The 23,370-nt window shown below is 41.4% G+C and overlaps 1 protein-coding gene across 2 annotated transcripts in view; it reads right to left on the bottom strand.

The window, feature by feature from the left end:
- The window catches only part of bmp6 (bone morphogenetic protein 6), a 30,610-nt gene extending 13,073 nt beyond the window's left edge, over positions 1–17,537 (bottom strand). For both annotated transcript variants that reach the window (XR_013132371.1, XM_077012275.1), the window contains exon 1: positions 16,616–17,537. Coding sequence is in view for 1 of the 2 variants with exons in the window: in XM_077012275.1 (XP_076868390.1) it covers positions 16,616–17,021 (406 nt within the window). In the remaining variant the exon portion in view is untranslated. The remainder of the gene's footprint in view (positions 1–16,615) is intronic.
- Between the last annotated feature and the right edge of the window lie 5,833 nt (positions 17,538–23,370).

Below are 23,370 nucleotides of genomic sequence, written 5' to 3'. Positions count from 1 at the left end.
AATGAGCCAGTATTTCTGGTGGGATAATTCAGTATTTGTTCAAAGCAGTCCCCACAGCAAAGCCCATCATGACAGACGTGTTTCCATGCAGTTAAACACTAGCAGAGGAGGAGAAAAAGGGAGCATGCTAACCACAGTATGCCTTTTAGTCAGACGACAGCTTTGTCATCTCCTGTTCAACTCCCCCACCAAATGCCACCACCAAGCCGTCCTCTGTTCCAGAGACCTGGTGCACGGCCTGTCTTTCTGGCCACATAAGTGCATGTCCAGCCGGATACCTCTCCTCCAGGGCCCGGGATGAAGTGTCCTGTACTGATTGGATTTCCATGCTTCTCACCATGTGGAGGTATGGAGCCCACACTTCCACCCCAGCCCTCCCTCCTCAGGAAGAAAAAGGGAGAGAGGGAGAGGGAAAGAAAGGAGAGAGTGGGAGAGAACAGAAAAGAAAAGGTCTGAGGAGTATCTGTCTGGGGAATGAACGGATGGGAGATGGAGGGGTTCAGGGGTCACCTGAGGCGCATGGCCTTTGCTCCGGTAGCAGCACAACGGTCCAGTAGCAACATAAAGAGGTCAAAGTTCGTCGGGGAGTGACATACCCTACCCTCAGTCCCAACACATGCATTTTATATTAATAACAAGTGTCTGTGGAGAAATTCAAAAGGGTCCAAAGCAGAACCCGAGGGAAACCTTGTCTGTGTGCTGCCTCTTTAGTGCTAACTGACTGAGTAGCCTTGGACAACATACCTATGCATAGTAAACTAGAGTCCAGCCCAGCGGCAGTGGGACCTCCGAAGCTCTATGACGAAGAAGATGCACCAAGCAAAAAGGCAAAAAGAAAAGTGTGATAAAGGCTGTAATCCATCTTAGACCCAGCTGTGATAGCTCCACACCTGACTTTTTCACCCCTGCAATATTGCATGTGTAAGGTGCATTGAAAGAAACCTCCAGAGTTCCTCTTTGTGATGTTTTTCACATCAGCACCTAAGCTTGAATACAGCCTTTGTTGCATGTGTCTGAGGCCGTTTCATTAACTTCGCTCACAGCCTTTTCGGTAAAAGCTGAGTCAATCCAGTCCATCAGCAACACAGGCTTCTTCAAAGCTGACAGATAATCTATGACATAGAGCGCTAACAGAAGCTGCTCCAGAAGTCACTGACTCACAAATTGCTTCAAAACCCTCATCTAGCTTTGGATGGGAGTACTGAAAATTGAATACGTTTATGTATGGTATTGCTGTACTAGAAAATATTGGCACTGGGTAAAGTTGTTTAGAGAGAATGATGTCAAAAAGAAGTTTGTATATCATGGACAGCAACCAAGAAAAGGCATCAAAATGGCAGACACAGTCCACAAGCCTCCTCATTTTCATCAACTCCAAATCTTTCCTTCACTGTTTGACAGGTGGATGTAAATCACACATCTGTATAGAGAATAATACATACAAAAATAAGTAAAAAATAAATCAGGAGAGAAGTCTATGTGGAAAGGCTAGGAATGAAAAAAAGTTTTTCTAATTTGGTTCGATTTTGTGTTTCCACTCGCATAACCCCAGGCTCCTCCGGTTCTGTGCTATAGTCATTAGCCCACACATAGCGACACAGAGGGGACTCGGACCTACAGAGCAGCTGTGGGAAACGACTCCCAGAGTCACATCTCTCCTCCAACAGAAAAAAAAAACACCAGAAAGGCAGGAGAAGAGATACAAAAGTAAGAGGAGAAAACCCAAAGCTGTTGTAGGGTAGAGGAAGAGACAGAGAAGGCTGGGTGAGGACAGGACTCATAGCAGGACTCGTAGCAGGACTCGTAGCAGGACCCTGGGGCCAGACGTCAGCCACCAGCCCGTTAAATGTTTTCCACTGTATCCCCTGGAGTGGCGGTGCAGTTGTCTCTATATAATTGTGGTTGTATATAATGTACCACACCTCATCTTTTTCCTCCTCATCCACAACCACAAAGAGAAGAACACACACCTCCCTTCCTCCTTCCTCCTCCCACATACACTCCAAAACAAAGGGGGGTGCCACAGTAGTTGCAAAGCCAAACCCCCCCGAGCGGCTAACCCACATTTGGCTTCGGTCAGCAGTGAGTGACAGGGAGACGTGTGCGCAGGGGAGGAGTCTGATAACCTGCACTGATGTGTGATGCTGCAGTGTTTGTGTGCATAACACTGCGTTTCTTATTGAGGACGTCTGATGTCAGCTCTCTAATGCATCCAGAGACTGGAAACCAAGTAGCCATTTAACATGTGGATGAAATATTGTAGCCCTGAAGTAAGAATATGTATACTATTAGTAATAGTACATAGTATTATTGTCACACTCTGTCTTTCTTGTCCGGGCAGCATGAAAACATGAGGCTGATGACTACGGCAATAGAGCAATCATATAATCTGAAGAAATTAAACCTTTGTGCTACAAGTTCCTGATTACAGTTAAATAAATTCAGTACCAAAGTTCAGTGTCACTCAAGATTAAATAATGTACTGACATGTGCATTATTTTTCTGGCAGGCTTTTGCTTGAAATTGTTTGAAAACATGAAACGTTTGAAAGCATTAGAACAAATAACCTTAGGTGCAATGGAAAATGGTAGTTATGCATATGAAAATAACAGAAAATAAATGATAATTTACTAACTCAGAAATGTTTCAAATAAATTAAGTTTAGAGATCCTGTGTAATATTACTGTGTAAAAGGCCTACAGAGGCATGAAATGTAAGCTGTAATCATTTAAAAATTAGCAAAAATAAAAGTCAATGCAAACACTGACTATGATGACTGTTAATTGGACAGATTGGCTGGCTGTAGATTTGTTTTGAAAGTTCCTGATGCTGATTGACTCCTGATGTCACAGCAGAATGTAACAGTACAGATGGTGCTGAACTCTTGGCTAAGACAGTGACTATGTCAAGCACAACGTTCTCCTTGTATCAACAGTGTTGCAAATATAATTTATTGTCCCTCTCACAGTATTTTACAGTGTTTATTAAGTGCTGTGAGCAACTGATAACTGCAGATCTCAGAGCTTGAGGTGAGACAGCTGTGCTTTGTGCTGGAACATGAGAGTTTGAGAGACAGAGAGAGAGAGAGAGAGAGAGAGAGAGAGAGAGAGAGAGAGAGAGAGAGAGAGAGAGAGAGAGAGAGAGAGAGAGAGGAGTCATGTAGCCTTGCCATAGATTAACCTTCCCATGCGGAAACAGCATAAACAAATGCTAGAAGAATTTATGCACTGCATTACAAGTCAGTTACAATTCTGAGTTTTACGTGTCTCAAGTAAGAATCGCAAGCACATTCCACACATGGACAAATCTCTCACCCAGCAGAACATATCTGGTGGAATGGTGTAGTAGATCCCAACAGAACATATCTGGTGGAATGGTGTAGTAGATCCCAACAGAACATATCTGGTGGAATGGTGTAGTAGATCCCAACAGAACATATCTGGTGGAATGGTGTAGTAGATCCCAACAGAACATATCTGGTGGAATGGTGTAGTAGATCCCAACAGAACATATCTGGTGGAATGGTGTAGTAGATCCCAACAGAACATATCTGGTGGAATGGTGTAGTAGATCCCAACAGAGCATATCTGGTGGAATGGTGTAGTAGATCCCAACAGAACATATCTGGTGGAATGGTGTAGCAGATCCCAACAGAACATATCTGGTGGAATGGTGTAGTAGATCCCAACAGCAGGATGTAACCATGTATAGTACAGCATCAAACGGCTGACCTCTGACCCTGTTGTAAGTCCTATTTGCAAACAGACCATCCTCATGAAATGCATGAGGATGCAATTTGACATTTAGAAGAGGACAGACAGAATGAAGACATGCCTTTTCTCTTTTGTAACCCAACATGTAAAATTAGTCAGGGTGCCACAGAGACCTTGTAAGGGATTTTAACTGCCTTTTCTGAACACTGCCTATTTTGTTTGACAGTTGTTGTTTTGAGGTCTCAGGTCTTAATGCATTACAGATTGCATTGAGCTTGTTGTGCATCTGAGTTGAAAGCCAGGGAATCTCGAGATGGATCCCCGTGGGATCTCGAGGTGGATCCCCAGCGGATCTCTGAGTGGATCCCCATGGGATCTCAAGGTGGATTCCCTAGAGATCCAGGTCAGCTAACTTGTAAGTCTCACTGCAGCAGAAGCATGAGCTAGTTCATGGAGCAATCACGGAGATCCTCCCTCCTTCACAGCATCAGGCAGGACCATCTGTTCTCTGCAGAGCTGCAAACATTGCTTGAAACATGTGACCACTCCAGGAAAGCCATGAGAGAGAAGGAATACTGTTGGTGTGCACACAGTCAGTAATAGTATTACCTCTAGTAAACAGCTGGGTTGTGTTGAACCAGAGTAAATAAACTACACAGGTGTTTAGGGAGAGGGAACGTTCCATAAACCTTTTATTTAATTACTGGAAAGGATTTTTTTAACCTTATATTAATCTGATATGCAAATATCAACTCTTTTTCAAACAAAAACTTTTTTTCATAAATTTATGATGTCATAAAGAAGGCATTTATAACCCAAAACACAAGCACAAAGTACTCGTAGTACTGAAGCACAAACAAGGTTAATTGTTCACACGTAGTTCTAAAGATTTGCACAGGTAGAAAATAAAGTAATTCACATGCTTGCAGTTCTATATTACCCGAGCGCTGTCAGAACACATGACACAAAGGCTCACATTGTGCAAAACCCCCAGGGCTTCATACCACATAATGTCAGCATGTAACAGAGAAAAACAATCAAACTCACACACTAAGAGAAAGCATGAAACATAATTCAGGGAACAGCATTTGTAATTAGCTTTATTCAAAATATGACACCACAAACTTGGCAAGAGAATCTCAGTGTTAAACAAAGCATTTAATTACACCCAGTATCATCACACCCTGTGACATGGTCATATGCAAGAGATTTGGAAGCTGTAAAATGTGCTGGAGCACCAGATATGTGAAGAATTCATAAGTGTTTATGCATGTATTCTCAGACTCGCAGAGGCTTCTCATATTATACCACTCTAGAGGACCTTTACAAGTCTTCTGTGCTCTCACCCACATTTGAATTACTCCAGCTTCCATAATTAAAGGCCATAGCTGCTCCCTCTTTCGCATGAAGCTCGTGAAGTTTGCTTGTTTTGTTTCTCTCAGGAATGTAAATGATAATTAACTCCAGTTTGGAACCATCTAACAACGCTGAGGCAAGTTTATGGAGATTCTTAGACAAATTTAGCTAATATGTTTACTTAAACCTTCTGGCTTTATGACACTGGACCAGAAATTCTCATCATTAATCTTACATTCTTCACCACAGAGGTCTCTGAGAATCCTATGTGTTCTTAAAACATAGAGTTTGACCCCCAAATTAGGTCCTTTTTAATTCAAACACAATGCTGGAGTAGGAATAAGCATTTGTTTTTAATTTCCCTAAGGAATTTGGGGTCTTCCCAAGGACCGGGCTGCCGGTCGTAGAGGTTTGCAGTGTGGGCTTCAGCAGCTGGAAGGCCACAGGGGTTTGGGGGCACTCTCCCTCCACATCACACCCCAGCTCTGATCCACGTCTCTGACCTGGATAGAGGATGAAAGGCATCCCTGCAGGAGACCCTGGACCTGGTATGGGTCAGCAAGAAGTGTAGGAGTTTATGGCTAATCAGAGCTCCTTTCAACACAGTCTTACTCATGCTACTCACACATCCAGAAAACTACGGAGTGTTAACAAATGGATCATTGATCTTGAGCAAAGAAACAATGAACAAGCAATGAATTCTGTAATCATTGAAGACACGGATACCCCTTGTATGTTAAAAACCTTTGGAAAGTCATAAATTGGAAGAGAAATGGAAAGTAATCAGTGATGTTGAAATAAAAACATAAAGAGCAACGACAAATGGTTTTAAATGTGCTTAACAAGCAAACTGTTTTAATCTGATTACACTTGTTTTAATGCTGCAACCATACTTCAATTATACAGAGACAGAAAATGTAAATGAAACTCCTGCATTTCTCTGTCTGTATGTAATTATATTTCTATCTACAAATATATAAATCAGTAATTAGAATTTATTCATACTGTATGTCGTTCTTTCCTATTTCCCACAGGAGGGGGAAAAACACATGAATCCCTCAGTTCATGTAAAATCTGTGTCCAGACATTACACCACATAATCCCTGAATGTTTTAGTGGGTTTAGGGAGTAGACATCTTTCAGCTTCAGTGTTGGGCTGGGAATCAGTTATCGACTATAATCCGCTTGTTCCTCTGAAAGAGAACACTGCCCATCACATACTCCAATGTCTTTCTGTATATGTACCACTCAGAAACATCAAGGAATGCAGAAGTTCCTTGTATAGCAAAAAAACTGAAATGGTGATGAAAAGGTGATGTTATTTTGGCAGACTTTTGCCAAAAAAACTTTCTAAAAACTCAAAACCTCTATTTCAGTCTATCAGCAGTAGCGTTCCATTCGGGGATAAATGGAAGTTGGAGGTATTTCTGAGGTTTTGCAGTGGTTCAGGATCCAGAGGGCAGAGTTTGGTTTGCAGTAATTTGGGGTAATTGCAGCTGGGCCAGGACCGTGCTAACAGATGTGTGACTGGCATCTGTGTCCTCATCCTAATGGCTGGTAAGCAGCAGTAGCTATCTGCAGGTGGATCAGTATTAACTCAATGCCACCAGTCAGATGCTCATACCTGTGTGTCAGTAGAAGATTTTGCCTCATTGCACATGACAGACAGGAATTCAGCTGTTGATCTATCTATTGACTTGTGTGTGTGTGTGTGTGTGTGTGTGTGTGTGTGTGTGTGTGTGTGTGTGTGTGTGTGTGTGTGTGTGTGTGTGTGTGTGTGTGTGTGGTGTGTGTGTGTGTGTGTGTGTGTGTGTGTGTGTGTGTGTGTGTGTGTGTGTGAGCATGCAAAAAGTTACTGTCGATGGCCTAATTCACAACTGTAATGAGGTTCCTTTGCTTATAAGGAACATCATATATTTCTACAACACGTCTTGTTTATTGGCAATATTGGCATTTGAAATTATGATTTTATATCCACCAACCAAATATGTGTGTGTGTGTGTGTGTGTGTTCAATATGGTCTTGTGTGTCTTGGGTGTTGAATGGTCAGCTGCTAGTTCTTCCGTGGGCTTTGCAAATTCACCCATATTTATTCACGTGCCAGTACAAGCCAACAACCTGTCAACAAATATAATAACCTTTTATACAAAGGAAATTCCATAAAATAGAGGAAATGGGCTGGAAAATAAACATTCCCCATTCTCTTCCTCCATTCTACATATATAGACATTCATAAAAAATAAGTCCATGAAGTACAGCTGACAAAATATTTTTGGGACGGGATTATGGTACTGGGTGCTCATAGAAGATGATGTGTGGAGCTCACTCACATTGTGTGTTTGAGCGGACAGGCTAAAGAGTAAACTCCCAAGATGCATAAACCAATTCGCTAGGAGGCCAATAATGTTATCAAAACACAGACAAACAAAACCAGCCCATGGTCACGATTCTGACAGAGCTGTGTGCACACTTCCAAATGCAACTGGAGGAAAAAAGGAGTGTGTGTGTGTGTGTGTGTGTGTGTGTGTGTGTGTTTGTTGTGTGTGTGTGTGTGTGTGTGTGTGTGTGTGTGTGTGTGTGTGTGTGTGTGTGTGTGTGTGTGTGTGTGTGTGTGTGTGTGTGTGTGTGAATTAGCTTGTGTTTTAGATTTTCATTACTTAACATCCAAGAGCTTCTGAGATGAAACTTCTACTGCATTATGATCAAACAATGAAAACACAAACTCAACCAAGGTCCAAAAGTCACACCAACTGGTGTATTATATCTAGAAAATGTATATGTTTGGATACACAAACTGATTTTCAGATTGGGGAAATAATTGGACACTTATGAAAACACACAAGCATGTGTTTGTGTTGTCATGTTTTTAACACCAGTAAAATGTAGAAAGTGTGTAGAGTTTGTTTTCCTTGTGTGTGGAGAACATAAATGCCCAGAGGTGCGTTTGCCTCTTGTGAAGCTGTTTTCTGAAGTGGTGCCAAACAAATCGAAACCCCGCAATCATTCCGTCAGATTCCATATATCGCAGTATTTATTTAGAAATCACTGACCAGCGGACTACGGCAGAGTAAAAACAGACACCTTGACCTGTTTTTTCCTTCAGTTAGACTCTTTCTCCTTGATGATTCGGTCAATTTCCTTCGGAAGCGACACAGTGTGAGAGGGCTTGTGGAGTCAGGCATGTCTGCTTGGCTCTCCCGCCTGGTTCTAGTCTGCTGCTCTGCTGGTCAACTTAAGTGAGCAAATATACACAAAGACACACTGTCATTTTTTCCTCTGTTCTTTTTTCTTGCCACCCCCGATACTGCACACTACTAATTTTAACGTTTCTGCTTCTAAAGGCAGCCAAGTTCAGGATGATCATTGTCAAGGATACCTTTTAGTCTCCATGGCCTGTTGGAATGTTATTTAAGGGCTTATCCCTGGGGTACAATGGAGAGAAAGGGAAAGTTTTGGGTGTGCATGTGCTTTCCAGTATTGCTATGGCTTAGATTGTCATTAGATTGTGTGTGCGTGTATGTGTGTGTGTTTATCACTTCCTTCCGGTGAATGCATGTGAGGGCATTTTTATACTTGTGAGTGTATTATTGATTGTGTGTGTGTGTGTGTGTGTGTGTGTGTGTGTGTGTGTGTGTGTCTGACTGTCTGCACGCTACATTTAGAGACCTGCTATAGTGATCTGTGTGTGCTGCAACAGGTGTGTGTGTATGAAACAGAGAGAGAGAGAGAGAGAGAGAGAGAGAGAGAGAGAGAGATCAGGGCTGCCTAGAGAGGCAGATGTAGAGGAGGAAGCCACTGTCAGGCGGCAGAGATAGATCTCTCCTGAGGGATCAGATAAATAAGGAAAAAATATCTTTGAAAAAGGAAACGCAGCTGTTTCCAAAGGAGAAGTCAAAATATTGGTGGCTCACATTCCAGAGCAACAAGTACATCAGCCAAACCCGTCCTCTCCGTCTCCGTCCAGAACCCTCGCTGTCCCACCCGCCGAGTTTATACGTCTCAGTGGCTCTCTCACTCTTACTTTCTCCTTCCTAGTCCATTTGAAATCTCTAGTCTAGCCTAGATACACTAAGCTAATTTTGCCTAGGAATGTTTGGGTTGTATGTGTTTGTTAAAAAAATGACAGATGGTTGCTAGCTGCACAGAATGCCGCAGGAAGTCCGTGTTTCTGTTTTGCAGATTAGTGATTTTGAGTTATTCTAGCTCAGTGAGTGTGGAGCAGTATTGGGCTCTTAGATGAATGATAACGAGGGCATGTGTTCTCGACCTTCGACCTTTACACCTGAACCAAAGCACTGAAACCTAAAAGGAGATCAATAATGTATTCTATTAAACATGCATTGGGGGGAAAAAACAATTATGACATTGTGTAGTCTAGTTTAAGCGACACTGGACTGTTACCTGATGCTGCAGATTACTGCTTCTATAAACAAGCTAGCTGTAAAAAAAACATACGTGAATTGGCAACAATGGGACCAATTAGGTCCCTAAACCACTCTAAAAACTACTCTTGACACCTTTATATTGTCTAGCTCTTCTCTATTGACACCTGTGCCTCTCACTGCCGTCTTGTGATGTCTTCAGAGCTCTTAAGAGATAATGTTGTTGTTTTTGTTTTGATAAGACTCCTTTGTATTGCATTATGTTACATGGACTGCACCCTTAAACTATGCCTTTTGTGTCTTTGTCTCACTGAGTATATCGGCTGCTGCTGTTAGAGGGTGTGCATGAAACAAGGTCTTCAACACATGCTGCTAAAACACATCAACAGAGGTCCATATTTGACCAATTTTCAAAGCTCGGGCATGGTGCAGTACTTCTGGTTGTGTACAAATGTAAGGTTAGGTTTGTTTGAGCAAGAATTATTTGTGCTGCAGTGATCTTTCTAATACCAGATACATCACCTGTCTACTGGCCACTAGATTGGTGTGTATATATATGTATGTGAGAGTGTGTGAAGGCAAATACAGTTTTGAAGTAGTTTTGCATGTGTGTGTGTATGTATTAGAAATCCCTACACTGAATAGTGTGATGCACCATTTGAAATGTGTGTGTGTGTGTGTGTGTGTGTGTGTGTAGGTAGGAGAGGAGAACAAAAACTGGGAGAAGAGAGGGAGAATCACATCTGTCCATCCATGTACCATGAGGCTTGAATATCTAGTGCCACTTTAGCTCATTCCTGTCTCTCTATTTCCTTATTTTCTTGTTTCAGTACATCACGAAAGCTAACATTTCTTCTGAAAGCTAAGTTTATATGAGCAAACATGCCACCAGCAATTTCATGCAACAGGCAATTATACTTGACTAACAAGCAATTTCATCCTCACGGTCTGCAGTCTGTTTGTCGTCTCATTCGTCATACAAAAAGCATTCGCTTAGCCAGCCCCACTGAAGAAGCCCCATTATAGAAATCATCACACAGAATAGAAAAGGATTCTGCATATAAATATGTCGGGTTTATTGTTTTTGTAACAACACGTTGGTAATGTTCGTCTCATATTGACAGGCTCTGTCAACATTAAACACCTCTGTGACCAGTCATAAGATAGACATCCCCTGTTGAATCTGGTAGAAACAGTGTTTCTGCACTTTTTAAAGATTCGACATGCTATATTGGTTTGGTCCTCTTGATGAATTTGTGGATAACTACCCACCCACCCCCAAGACCAGGGTAATATGCTAAGGTAATACATCATTATCAAATTGAAATCAACATGTTGTTTTTTTTATTTTACTTACTTGGTACATTTCTTAAATGTACTAAAGTTTAAACCTTCAGAGTTAAAGTTGGTCATCTAAAACTGTATACCGTATACCATTTTACATAAAACTTGAGAGACGAGAGAATAGTTTTCAATATTTAACAGAAACGCGTATTAAACCGTATGAACATAGTGTTTAAATGAATGGAACTTCCTCCTACGTGTACGAGGAGGGGCCAGGCGTGCTGCTGCCTTTATGATGTGCACTTTCACATTAACGAGAAATAAAACACGTAATAAAAAGGAGCTTCGGTGTGGGTCCCTGGAGCTGCTGAGTCTACACGACTTTCACTCTGCCACTCAGGAAGCTGCAAATGTCGAGACTCTCAACAGACCCATGGAGAAGATCGCTCCCTTTCAGGGAGGCATCTCTGTCCACCGTAGACGTTACTGATGTTATTCAGAGTTCTAATTAACTTTAAATACACGATTAATCACTCTAATCCTTTCTCTTGGTATTAATAGTAACAAGGTACACAGAAGCCTGTGAATGTTGTTGCATATAATCATTATCTTTTATGCTTTTACTTTCAGTACAAATTCCAGGACTAGATCCTGTTTGCGGAAAACGTGAGCTTGACAATGTTTACAGCTGATGCAACTATAGATAACCTTCCAGATCCAAATGCATCATGTTCTATCTGAGGTTTGAAAACTTTATCAACTAATCCACGGGCTAAATTCATCAGCTAAAGCTGTCTTTTGCACATTTGTCTTATATGAGAAGACAAATTGTTAGAAACATTTCTTATGGTTATGATTATAATTATGAACCATTAAACAAATCTATTTTTCTGCAGACAATAGATCATTATAAGACCCTTGGTACATGCTAAGCAGATTCTTTTTCAAACCGACATCTGATTATTATTATTATTTTTTTTATCAATACTGAAAAAAGTACATAAGGTTGCTGATTTCATCCAAGGCCTTGATGGTTTTTCTGTGAAATGAAAAGCTGTAGTTAAGGCCCCTGCTGTAAGTTTCACTGCTGCTTCAGCGTCTGAGCCCTATATAAGCTACAGGCTACAGGTTATATTATAATTTAGGAAACAGAGCTACATAATGCTGACATGCCTTAGCTATTAGATTAGACTACTGCACGTGTTACTGGCTGTCTGCCCTGCTGTTTCCAGCTAGCGTCCATCTAATTCAGAGTCTGTCTGCCTGCATTTCCTATTACACATATTCAACAAATGTGAATGGATGATGAAAGTTAGCTTATGACGTCTAATGCTCTTTATTGCCTTTGATGTTAATTTAGACTTTATACTTTCTAGTAATATTTGACAGATGCCAAATTAAAGACTTAAAATATCTGTATTTATAAAATGTCTGAATTCTAATTATGTTCTCTTCTCTAAAGTCTGGTTCAAACTGGTTCATCTACATCAGTGTCTTCCTCTCTGTCTTTTCTCTCGTATCTTTCGGGGAGGCATTATGTACTAGTCATTCATCCCAGTCTGCTCTTTGACTCCCTGACTTGTGCATTGCTGGCTCCCAGGTCAGGTCTTTGTTTACTGCTCCCTGGGTGACGCCCCCTTGCTGTTTTCACCTCTCTCATTTCTGCGAGCTGTATTTTACGTTTTATTACGTGGTGGTAAATCCATGCCATGCCACCACTGGGAATGTGGCTGGAATACGGCATTGTGCTGAGAGTGACATTCACTAACCCGTCCTCATCGTACCCCTCCTTCACTCACCACCACTCAGACATGCCTCCAAACACAGAGCAGTTTGCACATACGGCTTCCCATGGTCAATCATGCAGGAACAGTATTAATTAGATCCACATTGTCTTTAAAATAAAATACTGTCACTACACATGGCAAGAGTATTCAAATATCAAAAGGCTTGTTTACTGTCTTTTCCACGAGTGCAGTAAGCATTCGCATATGCCCACAGACAATGTGATGTACAATATTTGTGCTGTAACCACAAGTTCAGTTATTTTCACTTATCACTCCACATAGCACTTCAAGGTGTATGTCTGTGCTAGCGAGCACACGCATAGTTTCCTCTCCATACCAGCATGTTTCACTAACTGCCTCGAAATCAGAGGTGTCTATCTCAGTACCAATCTGGTATCCTCATTCCATAGCTCTGACTGACCTGTTATAACCAAGCTAAATGCGCCCAACACAACCCCAAGTCTGAGCAGTCAGGAGACTGCCAAGCAGGACTGATCGAGGAACAGTGCTAACATAGTATCCGATAACATGAGATTCGTCAATAGTGAATATCAAATCCTCATTCCTCTGATCTGTAGCGTCAGCACTGGTGTGATATCAGACATCTGTGTTGTGGGAAGGAGTGATATGACGCATTCTTTGGTACAAAAGGGGGGAGAGAGGCTCCCCAGACCCCTTATCTCTGACCTTCTGGTCATCGACTGTGTTGTGTGTGTGTATGTAGGCGTTGGAGCCAAGACTAAAAGTCACATAAATGGTTGGATAATCAGAGTCTGAACATGTTTACTTCATCTAAAGATCTCTGAACGAGAGGATGGGAGAGAGAGAGAGAACTGGGACACTGATATTTCAGCTGTTGGTCTGCAAACAGAACACGTCTGCTAGGTTGGGCTTCATCAACATGTTCATCAGAATCATTTTGCTTTATGAACACTAAAGTTATTTTCTTCCAAGCATATTACAGAGGATGGTCCCCATCAAACAAAAAAGGTTTGATCTAATCAAGGACATTTAGCCAGCCTCCTACAGTGTATACGCTGAGTCATTTAGCCAGCCTCCTACAGTGTATACGCTGAGTCATTCCCCAGAAAATCCCCCTTCTTTCATTGTGAGCAGCAACATAACTGAAATTCCTCCCTTAATTTCCATGTTAACTCCCTTCTTAGCAGACAGGGCAGATGCAGCACTCCTCTACACATGGGTCCTGCTGGCATTACTCAAAGCTGCACAACAATTAACTCTTAGATCATAAGCCTTACTAATTACACTTGATTGGACTTGGCCACAAGTACAAGTTGGGCTGGTGAATGAATTGCTTACTCTAAAATTTGGAGATCAACAGAGTTCAGGAGCACTAAATTACTTTATTAAGCAGACAAGATAAAACATAAAAGCACTTTCTGAAGGATGGAATAGAAGTGAAAAAAACAGGATTGTCTAGACCTTGTTAAGCTCCTGAGAAAATCCCCACCCTTAGTGTGTAGATAGGCTTTGTAGTCACAGAGACAGGAACCTTTGGTTCAGTCTTGGGGGACTTTGCTAAGTGAAGGACTGACAGCTATGTTAGGCTAGCAACAGTCTGAGTGATGGAATGAGATTTTTCACTAGAACAGATATATGTAACCTGCTTTGGATTATATTGTGAAAAAGCCTATTTCATTGGCAATTTAAGAGGAATCATTCAACTCCAGAAATCCACAATCAAAGCACAATCTTAAATAAAAAGGTCCAGTGATAAGACCTTTTCGAAAGAACAGGAGCACAGAGAAGCTTATTGCTTTAGGGTTTTCCCTGGATCACTGGAAGATCCCCTCAGCTAGAAAAAAGGGCAAACACACAACATTATGAACAAACACAGGACCCGGGCATGTTTCAAGCTCCATGTGCCAAGAGCTTAACTGCCACTGCTAAGAGCAGAGGAGAGCAGAGGAGCCCCTCCTGGATCAGGTGCACTGACATTAGAACAATGCTGGCATTTGGCCTGCTGATTCACACAACGTTTTGCACTCCACTCAGTCAGTGGACACCCTAATTCCAGGTTTACTGAATGTGTGTGTGTGTGTGTGTGTGTGTGTGTGTGTGTGTGTGTGTGTGTGTGTGTGTGTGTGTGTGTGTGTGTGTGTGTGTGTGTGTGTGTGTGTGTGTGTGTGTGTGTGTGTGTGTCGGAGAGAGAGATTACTGTTCAACATCAAAAGGGTAACTGGAATAGTAATAACCACTTGAAAAAATAATACACAAATTCATACTGCATGTGTAACATTTTTTCTGTAGTAGGCCTACCTACTTTCATAGAGGAAACATGTTCTACTTATATCTTGTTCTTTGTGTTGTTAATAAAATATGCACAGGTGTCCCTGACGTGCCTCACTCGCTACACTCGTTTTATTGACCAATACCTTTTTTGGATGGGAATAAAAACCAGCTCCGTAAACATCACCGCATCCTTTTCTACATGACTCACGAGTGGGAGGATCATCACTGAGCCATCTAGAAACCACCAGCATTCGCCCACCCTCCAAAGAAAACCTAAATAAATAAATCAGTAAATAAACGTATAATCAAGACCACCGACCTCGTTCGGTAGGGAAAAAAGCGAAGAAAGCAAACGTGGAGGTGATCTGGCCGAGTCGACCGACAACTGGTAGTCAACAGAACCCAGTTATCTCCAAAGCAGATGGCCCGTTTTGGCTGAAGTAACATTAATTGCAATCGCATTCAGAGTTTTGCATTCTGTTCGTTAGAGAGTAAAACGGAAAGAACGATGTGCACGTTTCTGCGATGCGCACCGCTGAAAAGATAAATAAATAAAGTAAAGTAAACGCTTTGAGGCAATATGCACCAAATTAGGGCCCGCTCACACACCCAAGGGGTTGCAGACGGATGGCCACAAAGTAAACCCTAATTAGCTAGAAATACATCATGATGTGCAACTAGCGACCACAGCTAACATTTCCTAAATGGCGTCACACCAGTTGGTGTTTTCCTCTTGAAATCCATTAATCCCATATTAACTGAGGGTTATAATAGGTCTTAAGTAAATCTTCTAGATTGTTATTTACGCAACCAGTTCCCTCGATCTTTAAATACAAGGAAAACTGATTTAACAGATTTGGTTGCGGTTTCCTGCTTTTGTGGGGGATTATTTTTGGAGATTTAGTGCTTTAGGCAACCCTAAGAAATCGCTGCAGCGTGGCAAGCGAATAATAGTTTTCCAGTCTCTAATAAACTAACGACTAATCCGTGTGTTAGTAAAGCGACGTGTAGGCAATAAACTTAAATCTACAAAACGCTCCAATCAAATATCGGTAATTGAAAACTGGTTTGCGAGCATTCGCTGGAAAGCGTACGAACATAAACGTATTTTAAGTTCAAATTGACACATTATAAACGTGTTGAGAGACACTTGTTATATATGTGGTTTTAAAGTGGCGCAATCGTCGTAATAAACGCTAAGTGATCAATTGGCTTGGCTATACGCGACTGGCCGTGTAAGACACGCATCGAGCGGTGATTGGTTAAGAAAAACGTTACAGGCTTTTTATAAATACAAGCTTCAGTATTTTCCTACTTACACTCAAGTATTGAGAAACGCAAGTTGGCTGCTGTGCTTGCTGTTACTTTTCCATGTTACTTTTTTAATGGTCCGCTGCACCTGTGTTTTGTGATACTGTATGTCTGAATGGAGGGACTGAAAATTCGCACTGTATCACTAGCATAGGCACCCCATTACTGTTAATGCATCCTTCACACCTTCGAGTATAGATCACACATAGAGTAAATTTAATAAATCTTACTTTACAATTTTAAGTAAACTTTAGTCAAAATGATACGCAACAACATATTGCGCACTGGTTGACGCTCAGAGTTGAAATGATTACAACAGCTTAGTAGCTGGGAACAACCTGCATTAATCTGAGTCATGTAATTTAAATCTTAACAATTTTGCTTTTTAGACAGATTAAGATGTCATCAGTGTTTAAGAGACGTGTGCCATCCCGAAGTGACCACTGTCCCGTTTGACCAGACACTTCCCGGTAAATATTTCAGCGTTTTTGATAGACATCAGAGAATATGTAATAGGTTTTGCGCTCACCTAAATTCACAAAGCTCATCACCATGTCGGCGTCGTTCAAATAGGCACTGTCCTGAAATGAGGCTAAAATGGGCGCTTGCGTCGTAAACATCGACTTATATTGGTCTAAATTCCCATCCACTTCATTTTCCTCCTCGCTGTTTATGGTGTTGTATAGGTCCATCATGAAAAGCGGTGCCGAGTTGAACTTGCCGTTCCACCGATGTGGTCTCGGTCTGTGCGGAAGTCCAAGGATGGACAGTATTTCTTTTTGCATTTCTTTCTTTTCGCGAGTCCATAACCGCGGATGCATGGGGCTCGAATGAACCTCGTTATTGCCATCAAATAAATAATTGCTACCTGCAACAATAAACATGCAACAAGAGCTCCACCAAAACCCCGCAAGAGCAAACCAGTGGCTTTTCATCTTAGATCCAGTTTGTTGTGTGGAGGGGGGGGGACTCCAAACTTTCCAAACTTCTAATATATAGAACGAGTTTCTGCGGGATGGAGTGCGATCCGCTGCTCTTCTAAGAGGGGCGATATCACGGTCCTTTACGATCAAATCCACTCGGAACAGCCCTCACGCCATAGGAGATGTTTCCCCGTACGAGACAAACAAAGTCGCGCCTCAAGGAATGTGATGATTTATTTTGCAAAATCTCCATGAATTCCACAGCGCGGTGATTGTCTTCGGGTGTAAATTATAGGACGCTTGAAAAGCGACGCGTTTAATTGCTTGTCACGCCGTATTTAACCGACAAACAAAAATGCTCAACAGTGAGTATTCCTAAAGAAGGAGTTATAGCGATCCATGGTTTAATCTCATTCACAAGACTAGAATTCCCACGGCTTGAGCTGTCCAAGCGCAGCCTGTTGCAGTCGGAGAACTCTGTAAATAACGGGGATTAGGTGAGGCAGAGCCGCGCGTGTGCATCGTACCCGCCTAGAATTAAAGGCAGAGGTGGAGCTATAGTGCCACATTTTAGATGACACAGCTAGTCACTGGGCCATTTAATTTCGGCCATGACTAAGAAAAAAGTTTATTTTCTATAAATACCCGTATTACATAAAATGCAACTCCTCTTAAAACTTTAGCGCAAATGTAATCCTCTGTTTAATAGGTGGGGGCTTCTAGGTGGCTGCACAATACATTTCAGTTGTGGTTGTTGATTTTGTTCGGCGCTTTTCTTCCAAAATTCTAGTGATATAAGTTACGTAAAGCGCTTATGCAGCGTTTTCTCTCTGGCCAAAGCACGACCCCTGACGGCAGTGAGAGTACTAGCAAGAACGTCCAGTTCGTGTAGAGGAGAGCAGAGCCTCTTCGAGGATCCCCACAAGATTCCAGCCGATTTGATCTCCAGTAAGATCAGCGTGATGAACGTAAGTCTCTTAGCAGCACTGTCAAAAGTTCAGTCAGGGTGTTTGAGACCACCCAGCTTCTGAGGCTGAATCAGGTGCAGGGGATCGAGACGTCCACGCTGAGCTTACAAAAACATGAGCAAAAGATGAGAACATGTTGCATGTTTATTTTATGGAGAGGGATCAGAGGACACGTGTGTTCACACACACACACACACACACGCACACATACACCGTGTTGTGTCTGCTGTGGTCTAAGATCGATGTGATAGGTGAGGAGTTATCTCTAAGTGATTCATCTTATCTAGTAGCACTGTGGAGCACGCATCAAAGTGCACAGATACTAGCCCAGCTCAGTTCACTCACCCCCACCCACATCATCTCCCTTACAAGGGTTATCTGTAAACAACACATGAGAAGACAGTAAGTACAATACACACGTGTATTCACACACACACACACACACACACACACACACACACACACACACACACACACACACACACACACACACACACACACACACAGATAGGGGGGAAGGTGCAAGAAAGAGAACATATCTGCATTTACTGTACACTCTGGTGTTTGAAATACTTTATCTCAAAGTTATTGCAGACTTGCTTGTGATGATGTTTTCATAACAACTTTTATAATTTCGGGTATATTATGTATCTGGAAAGAAAACTAGAAATATATAGTATATATAGTAACAACTGAATTGACGTTTGCTCTAAAAAAGGAAGAGTATAACACTTTTAGTGTACAAGTAAACAACTAAATTTTCAAAATAATTAGGAAAGGCGCGTGTGTGTGTGTGTGTGTGTGTGTGTGTGTGTGTGTGTGTGTGTGTGTGTGTGTGAGAGAGAGAGAGAGAGAGTGCGTGTGTGTATGCATGCTTGTAGGAAGTAGAATGGTTTGGTAAACAGATTGACTGTCCTGTCATCATATAGTCTAGACAGAGCTTCACCCTAATTAAGGCACACACAAGTAGTGCATATATATGTGTATGTATATATGTGTGTGTGTGTGTGTGTGTGTGTGTGTGTGTGTGTGTGTGTGTGTGTGTGTGTGTATGTACGTGTCTTACTTTAATGGTGTTCCTCTAATTTACTTTATTCAAATAACACACCTACAGCATGTTCTTGGGTAAGATGGACTGAAATTTCCTTCATAATGTAATTTCACAATACAGAAATGATGCCTTTTAAAGTTTTTTATGTTCAGTAGTAAAACTTTAACAATCCTGTCTTTTTCACTTTTAGAAATGAAATGAGTAATCACTCTCAGCAGTAAACACAAATGATACTCAAAGACTCAGTATGAGTTCAGCTGAAAGGCCAAGGTTCAAGTCCACTAAACCTCTTTATATTTACTGGATGAAAGGGAAGTTAAAAATGTTTATGGATTTGGCATGCATCACAACTTAAGCTCCAACTCTTTATTACCGCTGTTCTTCTAAGTAGAATGTTCATCCATCATGACAGAATTATGAATGAATATGGTGAACATATCAAAAACCCTAGAGCTCACCGGGCAGCCTGGAATATCACGCTAGCCATTTTACAGGTTCCTCGGGGTCCAGCAGTTTAAGGACGAGTGTCTAGTTAGCAGGATTACTTTTAATTATGGTAAACATGTGAAATAAACAGCATTTCCTCTAAATAAATCTGTTTATTTAATGAAATAAATAACTGTGTGTGTTATTTTTCTGTATGCATGTTTTCTATATGAAATGTTGCCCCTGAGTAGAAGGTCAAATATGAATCCACTCTTTCCTCAGCCTGAATTCAGCGTCTTTGAGCCATGATCTGGCTTCAGTCTGTTACCCTCACTGGCCAACAGGCCCACTGGAATGCATACTGTGGACCACTGTGTTACAGCCTTGAGCGTTTTATACGGAAAGGACAAAACACAGTCATAAAAGGAGTGTTCTAAACTACAATTTAGATCACAATTTACAATCTGTACTGGCACCCAGGCAGTGAAATTAACTTCCCCTGGCTGTCCGCACAACTGAGACAGTGGCTGACATCCAACAAAGACTGAACACCCATCTCTTTACTGAGTCACTATGCACTTAAATATGCACTTTTTACTTTTACTTTACAAAATTTTACTGCCTTCTCCACTCTAGCTATGGAGTTAGCCTGATAGTGGTCCTTACACTGACTTCTCTATGCTCACATGAGGGGCAGCAAATCACTGCAAGTAAGTTACTCTGGACAAACAAATTAGTTATAATGAGAATATGGTTGGCCAAGATATAAAAGAAGGAGATTAGGTATATACCCTGTTTTAAGCCCAATTGTACATAAAGTAAAAGACAGATGATTGTGTTGTATGTATAAAACTGCAGAATATATGGTGACTTTATAAAAGAGGATCTTTTATGTATCTAAATATCTAAATTCTATTTAACCAGCATGCCAGCTCCTTTTGAGCTGCTACAGGCCTGGCGGTCTGACGGAGGGTCCGGGCCCAGGAGCTAGCGCTCAGCTGTAGCAAACGCACCTTACCCCCGTCACAAGCACACCTGGTGGTATGGGACAGACACCCAACGAGCCAGACACAACACACTGGAGACACAGATCATTCACAGGAACCATACATGCAAAATACACACAGACATCAAACAGAAATACACAGACACACTGGAGACACAGATCATTCACAGGAAGAATACATGCAAAACACACACACACATCAAACACAAAAACACAGACAAACATGCATATGCACTTACATAGCATAAAGTAATTTGCTTTACTGCATGTTAAGCAGAGCTTCAATATAACAAATACAATCACACATGTACACAAATGCAGCATAATGCTCTCTAGATGGACAATACAAACCACTAACACTGCTTTTGAACTGTTCTAACAGAAAGGGCCCACTAACTACTACTAACAAGCTAAAACCAGGCAGAGGGAGCAGCACTTATGAAGTGCTTTCTGTTCAGTGAAAAAAAATTAACAAAGCTCTTGAATCTTTGCAGTCGAGCTTTAATTTGTTCTGATTTAAAAGTCATATGAATCGTATTAAGTGGATCAAACTCAGGAAATAGCGCTGATTAGTGAGTCATTTATTTCGAAGGATCAATAAAATGTGTCAGAATAATTGATGTCCACATTACAGGATCTGAACAAAATAAACCAAAAAGGATAAAGGCTGAAACGGCATGGCGGGGCACCTGAGCCCTGACTCGAGGTTTGGGGTGAATGTAAGGACAACTGAACGAAACACCCTTTGTTTAACACGTACAGGATTACGTGTTAGGCCGCCTGGAAGGCTGCTTTGTGCAGACTCTATCTTACACCTAGAAAACAAGAACTTCGTCTTTGGCACAGTACAGTTCTCTCTCAGTGGCTGCTTTTCATAGAGGTAGATATGGAGTTGTTAACCCGAGACACACACACTCATCCAAAAAGCTGCCGGTTTGGTAGAGGGAGTGTATTCTCTCAGGAAGCACCCTAGTTTATCCTGACAAAGAACTCAAATGTGAGTAAGAACAGTTAAGAGTGGGGCAGGAGTGTATATCTATGGGGTGAGTTTGAGAGATATTTAAGTGAAACCTGAAACAAAGGTCAAATTATTACATTAATGTCATAATATAACAATCAAACTCACCTTGATCTGTTAAAACCATTTGCATACATTCCATCTCTGAGACTGATCTGCATGTCTGACTAAATGAAATACTGCAGAATCTGTGGATCAGTCTTTATTATTCCAGTTGCGCAAGGATCAATATATAAATGTTAATGTGAATATACATGAAAAACACAAAGTATGAAAGATATTAAGCATATATTCAGGGTGCCCAAACAGGACGGAAGCTAAGAGGTCTCGCTGCTTCCTGCCTGGAACACTGTGGTGAAACTATGGTTTTGGAGTCACATGACATAGTGAAATTGTCATGGCAATGAGGCAAACGTTCGGCCACATCATACAGAGGTTTCAGCCCTGTACCAGGCTCTCTCTCTCTCTCTCTCTCTCTCTCTCTCTCTCTCTCTCTTTCTCTCTCTACATGAGGGACTCCCCTGGGTTTTTGTCATATGGTTTTCCATCTCACAATTACTCTTGCCAAAACAAGATTAAGTAAAAAATCCTACGAGTGGAATCCCAAAATAAATCTTTTCCACCAAAGGAAATCAAATGAATTATTACTTAAAATGGTGGGCTTTTAAGTGTCTGCCATGTACATCAGGCAAAGAAGAAAAGAGATAACAGGTTTGCAAAAAAAATTAGATTACAGGAATGCAGTTCCACCAAGCCAAAGAATCCTAGCAATAAATACAATGTAGATTTGTTTGGTGGCAAAGTGCTAATGCATAATTGAAAACTTCACCTTTTGTAGATATTTAGGAATATTTTAAGAAATATTTTTTTATTAATCAAGCTATAACACATAACACAATCACCATATGAACAATGTTTACAAGTTCATTTGAATGTTTGGAGATATCTTTATAAAATTAAATGTTTGGATTTGTCATCCAGGTGTGCTTTACATAGATGTGGCAAGAGAGATTTTTATTATCATTGTGCCATCTGTAATCTATCCATATATTTTAATCCTTCCATAAAGCACAGCCACCTCACATTTGAAAAACATGCAGAGACAAGCATTCAAGAGTCTACCAAGAAAGAAGAAGACTTCCATACACATTTGCTACTTTAAAGCTGTGTGTTTCATTGCAGGATGTTACCTTTACTCAGAACACCTGTGTGCACATACACCTTGTAGGTGTAGTCAGGTGAAGGAATGATTTATGCAGGACAACTCAAATGTAACAAGCCAGGTAAAGAAATGATGTCATAACAGGACATCATCCCTTTATACCTCCAAACACTAGTAGGGATTTCAGACTTGTTCCAAATGACTGAATCAGATTTGATGTGCCGGTGCCTATGCCAAGTTACTAGACCCATGTTTGGGAAATGCTGGAAGAACCTTCATGGTGGAGAGGCAGGAGAGAGATTCCTGGGTGGGCAGACGAGGGCACAGAGGCAGACAAGAGCGACGTAAGAACGCTCGATTTAATGACAGAGTGAGAAAGATGATGATGACCCTGTTTTGGAAACAGCCAGCATGGGAATCAGTTGCTAGCAGTAGTAAATTACAGCACAGCTGGCATATTTATAAACACTGCGGTTGTATTTATAACCCTGGGCAGGGATGGGCTGGTACTAAGGGCAAAAGGAAGCAGGCTGCGGATGCTCTGATGACCTTCTCCGGGATCCTGTATGGAGCCGATGAGATGTGTTTCCTCTCAATTGATTTCCTAATTGACTTATGCTGATTTTGATGACATTCTCTTTCCATAAAATGATAGCATTTCCATATAATGCCGAAAGGCCTGATTCTGAAGCTAATGCATCTTAGTGACCTCCAAGACCCAAAGGCCGTC

Source organism: Brachyhypopomus gauderio, chromosome 7 (assembly GCF_052324685.1).
Source record: "Brachyhypopomus gauderio isolate BG-103 chromosome 7, BGAUD_0.2, whole genome shotgun sequence".
In the NCBI taxonomy this organism is placed as follows: domain Eukaryota; kingdom Metazoa; phylum Chordata; class Actinopteri; order Gymnotiformes; family Hypopomidae; genus Brachyhypopomus; species Brachyhypopomus gauderio.
This window is presented reverse-complemented; position numbering and strand designations above follow the sequence as displayed.